Genomic DNA, 5306 nt, shown 5'->3' on the forward strand with positions numbered 1-5306 from the left:
TAGTTTTTTTTAAAAAAATTTCAAAAATTGATAAAATTCAAAAATGTTTTTAAAAAATTGCTATTTTTCGTCACTATATACTTTATTAAATATATTTTTTTCGAAAATAGCATAAACTTCAAAATAATTTTTTTTTTCAAACATTTCAAAATAATATTTTAAATATTTCGAAAACGTTTTTGATTTATTATGATATTTACATTTTTTTTAAATTCATTTTTCAAAAATATTTTCCAAATATTTCGAAAATGTGTTTCCAAATTTTCAAAACTGTTTTACAAAAATGTTAAAAATGTTWAAAAAAAACATTCAATTTTTTTCTACTTCTTAATCAAAGAAAATTTTTCTATGAACGCCTTCTTTAAACTAAAATTTGTTTTGCAAATTCAAAATTCCATGCACCACATAATATTATATACATACATATGTTACTATGTCTAATGCCATATACTTTTTTGTACGCTTACTGCAATATAATTCGATTTGCTTTTATTTACTTAATCACTTATTTACTTACTCTATGATTTCTTCTAATTTATTCACCACACCACTACGAAAAATGAACACAAATAAATTTATTTATTAAAAAACATTTCCCAACCAACAATCAACCACACTGCAAACACGCAACAAAACCACATAACACTTAAACCACTAGGCCATCTAGATCTCCCTACCGTCGTGGACAATTATGACCGGAAGGGTTGCTCATAACCGATCTCTAAGCGTAACCACTGCAAATATAAGCAAGAAAGAAACACAAAAAATATTCCTATTTGCCATTGTTACCACCACAAATTCCATCCAAGTCAAACAGCATTAACAACAACAATAAAAAATGAAAATTACATTTAAAGCTTTAGTCACCGGCTCCTTGCGAATTGCTGGCGTCGCGCACTGTACAAAGATCACTGCAAGTGATTAACGCTGGTTATACCAATTGATTTGGCAATTAGCGGCGATAATGCAACCAGTTAGCAATTGCTGTGCGAGATGCTAAATGCAAGGAGTTTAGTGTGTCTGATTTGCATGCAACGAATGAAAAAAAAAAAAAAAACAAGAAAATAAACGAAAGTACCCAACATTTAAATGCAAAATAAAATAAATTAACGCGACAATACGAAAATCAAAGCTACCAACAAAAACAAGTAAACCGATTAAGCAAAGCGAGCAAGCGAACGAGCGAAGAAGCGAATTCGAAAACTAAGAACGTCAATACAGAACGCGTGCTATACCTACATATATAGAGAAAAAGAGAGCGAGAGAAAGAGAGAGTGAGGATGCACGAGCAGTTGCAGCGTCACCGGAAGCATACTTTTAGGCGTTACAMATACGCGCACTTGCCAAAGAAATTGTTGTGAACGTCAACGTACGAGTAATTCAAATCAAATCAAATACGCATCTTTAAGGCAACGGCATGCGTTAGTTAGCTATACTTATTGCATTGCATTAATTGTGTTGTTGTTTTGTCACTTTGTGCAAGTTTTGTATGTCGCGTGCGCATTTCGCCTCATTTGCAGCATTTACGATTTGCTGTTGTTCTTGTTGTTGCTGCATTTTATTGTCGTCCATTGTAGCCATCAATTAACATAACGCTCGCAATTTCGTATTTCGTCAGAATTTTACAGTAAGCATATGCATTGCATAGGCGCACACATAAAGCATACATACATACATAGTACATGCATAGATCGGTGCGCGTGCGCAGCACATGAAAATCGCTCACTTCGTACTTATTTTCTGTAGTTAGTACCCTATTAACTTACTACCCTTGTAATTTCACTAATTACTATGTAAAGCATATTTTTTAACATAATTTTTGAAATTGTAAAATTTCTAAAAAAAAAAAATTATTTGAAGTAATTTATCATCACACGAATCATGTACGAAGTTGTTAGGTAATACGTAATTCACTCTTGCAAACGCACCTGCATACAAAGTCTGTATTCATAGAATTCGCAAATGACTCACAAACACTACTGTTTAATCTGTTTTCATTCAATTTTGTTAAATTGCTTGCTTTGTTTGCCTCATTTACATATGTAATGATTATAAAGATTGTAAACTCATCAAATCATAAAAATCTAATTTAAGAGGTTATATACACTTGCAAGTCTTGCTTTTAAAAAATTTAAGAAATTTGAAAAATATAAAAAAAAACTTTTTTAAATGGCTTCTATTTTTACAAAAAAAATTAATTTTTCAAAAAGTTCAAAGTTAACTTTTTTATTTTTTTAAAAATGTTTTTGAAAGATTTAAATTTTTTTTCTCCAAAATGACATAAATATAAAATTTTTCGAAAATTGCAATAATATCAAAATTTTTTATTTATCAAAAAGTTTAAAATTTTTTAGGGTTTTGTTTTAAATTTCATAAATGTTTTTCAAAAATTTAGAAAATGTATTTAAAAAATGGAAGTAAAATAAAAACCCGTATTCTCGTTCGGTCCAGCCGTTTCGCAGAGATCAAATTTTCAGTGTTTAAAATATTTTCTCATATCTCCGAAAGTATTTGCCGTAAGAACTTAAAATTTTCGGCAAGTATTTTCGATATATGTGAAAAATTTGATTTTTTGTAACCTTCAAGTGTATATAAATAACCTCTTAATTTAAATACATAAGATTTTTTTTTATACCCATTGCATACATTTGGGTGCTTATTGCTTACTTGGTTTTACGGTTTTATGTATGTATGTAATTAGAGTTAAAAATTATTAAAAATATACCTTTTAATAACAAATTTATATACGAAAAATTATGAATTTTATATTTTATGTTTAATAAATTTAATCTATTTTTGTTTTATGCTAGATTTTATATTTTCAAACTTGACTCTTTAACATTATCCAATTCTTAGCGAGCCTTTAAAGCAGTGGGTATAAAAAAACTATATAACATAAAAACAAAAATTAACATCACAGGAAATTTACATAATAAAAACTTTTGTATAAAACAATTTTTATTTAAACTAACCTATACATAGGTTAGCTTAGACTAACCGCTTCTTTCATATAAAATCATTACCGAAATCATTAACAAAAACATTATTTCTTCTTTATTAAATTGCATTTATTTAACTGCATTTGATTTGCATTTTTTCGAGCGCATTTGTTTGGCCAAAATTCTATATTAAAATAGCTATAACACTCACATTGGCAACTGATTCTATTCAACAGTGCAGCACGTACGCCACCGCCATTCAAGCAACAACTATCGCTGGACGAACAATGGACCGAGTATGGTGAGGACGAATGCGTCTGAGGCGCGGGGGAGTAGAGGGACATGTGTTAGTAAACAAGCAGCGTCGAGTGAAGAGCAGCTAATTTTATAAGCGACGAACAAATGCGTTTAAAAAAGCTTTTGAAAAGTGATACATAGGATCTACTATTAAAAACATAAACAAATATAATTAAATTAAAACCTATTATTAAATATTGTTAAACAAAACGTGAACAACTATTGCTGATAGTATATACTATATACATATGTATGTAATTACGCGAATTGAGTTAGGTAACTAGTTGTTGCAAGTTTGTCTCTGGCATAAATACACTTGTGCGCCGTAGTTGTGGCATACTGCTATAAAAAGGTGTTATGCGTTTGATAGTTGAAAACTGTATTGACGGCATACAAAATATGATTTAATTGAATATATTTAATAATAACTTGTATACATACATATATATAATATTATATGCAACTATTTTGTGAATGGCATACACCTATTATGCGTGTGTATGTGTGATAGTAACATAAACACACAAGCAAATTGGAAACTAACTAATTAAAAATAAATTATATATTTATATAAAAATATATATATTTCGTTGCAGTATGTAAACTGTAATTTTTTTATTCTGAAAAGTAGCAAACTACATATATATTTATGAAAATATATGAAAATGTATGGAAACAGCATACTATGAAAATACTCGATAAACATTATGATTTTGCCTTAAATTATGCTGCTTTTAACTGTGCACTAATTTCCTGCATACCATAAACTATGTATGCGCATACAGTTGTAGCGATTTTGTTTACTATATAAACATATAAATATACACTGTCTTGATGTAATGCATGCGCATGCGTATAGGCGTGCGTTTAAAGCAATTAATAAACCTAATATGTATTTTTTATATTACTGTATAGGCGCTGTAATAATTTTGATAAGTCGTTGCTTTAGTATTTAAAAAATATACATATGTATGTATATATATGAATGAATGAATAAATAAATAAATAAATGTGAACACATAGCGCAAACAAATGGATCGTAGTCACTTTTCCAAGGCAAGTGTGCAGCGTGTTTGCGGGGGAAACATGAGCAAATAATAGTTCAAAAAGAATAATTGATAAAATTTCTAACATTTTCTGAATTGCTATTGTCAAAAATAGTAAAATAAAACTTGTTTCTTGGAAATTAATTTAATATCGTAAAAAGCGATTTTTGTTCATTTTAAAAATTTGTATGAAAAAAATAGTTAAATATGAATTGATAAAATTTCAGAAATTTTCTGAATTGCTAATTGCCAAAAATAGTAAAAATAAGACTTGTCTTGAAAAATATTTTAATACCGTAAAAAACGATTTTTTTGGTTTTGAAAATTTTTGTTAGAAATCGAGAAAATACTTTAACACGAATAACTGATTTATTTTTGGCTTTAAAATTTTTACGAAAATTTAAAAATATTACTTAAACAAGAATGATAAAATTTCAAAAATTTTCTGAATTTAAAAATAGTAAAAAATAATTGTTTCGAAAAATATTTTAAAATCGCAAAAAACTATTTCTTGTTGGTTTAAAAATTTTTATGGAGTATTAAAAAACGATTTAAACAAGAATTATTAATTTCAAAAACATACAAAATTTAGAGCCTAACCTAAACATTTTTAAATGAAAGTTTCTTTGCTAGTGAAGCATATGGTTAATTCGAAATTTTTTAATGTTTTTTATTTTTAAAATTTTTTTTAATTTCTTTTTTTTTTTAATTATTATTATTATATTTTTAATTATTATTGTTTTTTTATTATTATTATTAAAAAATCGTTGTCCTACGTTCTTTACCTGACGAATAAATATAATAAGGTCGTGTGCAAATTTCAAATCGTTCGGTTCAGCAGTTTCGGAGAAATCTATCTTACTAACTGCTTAAAACAAAATACCACAAGGCAAAGTGTGAATTGAAGTTTTCTCAATTCTGTTTTATTTAATTTCTTTTTTAATTTTCATAATGTTTTTTTTTTAATTTTTCCCATTTTTTAAATTTAATTTTTTTTGCTGAATCAGGTTTTTATTTAATTTTG

The 5306-nt window shown here is 27.3% G+C and overlaps 1 protein-coding gene across 3 annotated transcripts in view; it reads left to right on the plus strand.

Moving 5' to 3' along the window:
* The window catches only part of LOC108975673 (serine-rich adhesin for platelets), a 21346-nt gene extending 17529 nt beyond the window's left edge, over nt 1-3817 (plus strand). For 2 of the 3 annotated variants that reach the window (XM_018944354.1, XM_018944355.1), the window contains exon 5: nt 3176-3817. In XM_018944354.1, the coding sequence (XP_018799899.1) occupies nt 3176-3260 (85 nt within the window). In that variant the 3' untranslated portion in view covers nt 3261-3817. Of the gene's footprint in view, nt 1-658; nt 1204-3175 lie in introns of those variants that run through there. The other variant, XM_018944356.1, reaches the window with a different exon arrangement.
* Nucleotides 3818-5306: the final 1489 nt, after the last annotated feature.

Source organism: Bactrocera latifrons, unplaced genomic scaffold (genome assembly GCF_001853355.1).
Source record: "Bactrocera latifrons isolate USDA-ARS-PBARC rearing strain unplaced genomic scaffold, ASM185335v1 scaffold_68, whole genome shotgun sequence".
Lineage (NCBI taxonomy): Eukaryota > Metazoa > Arthropoda > Insecta > Diptera > Tephritidae > Bactrocera > Bactrocera latifrons.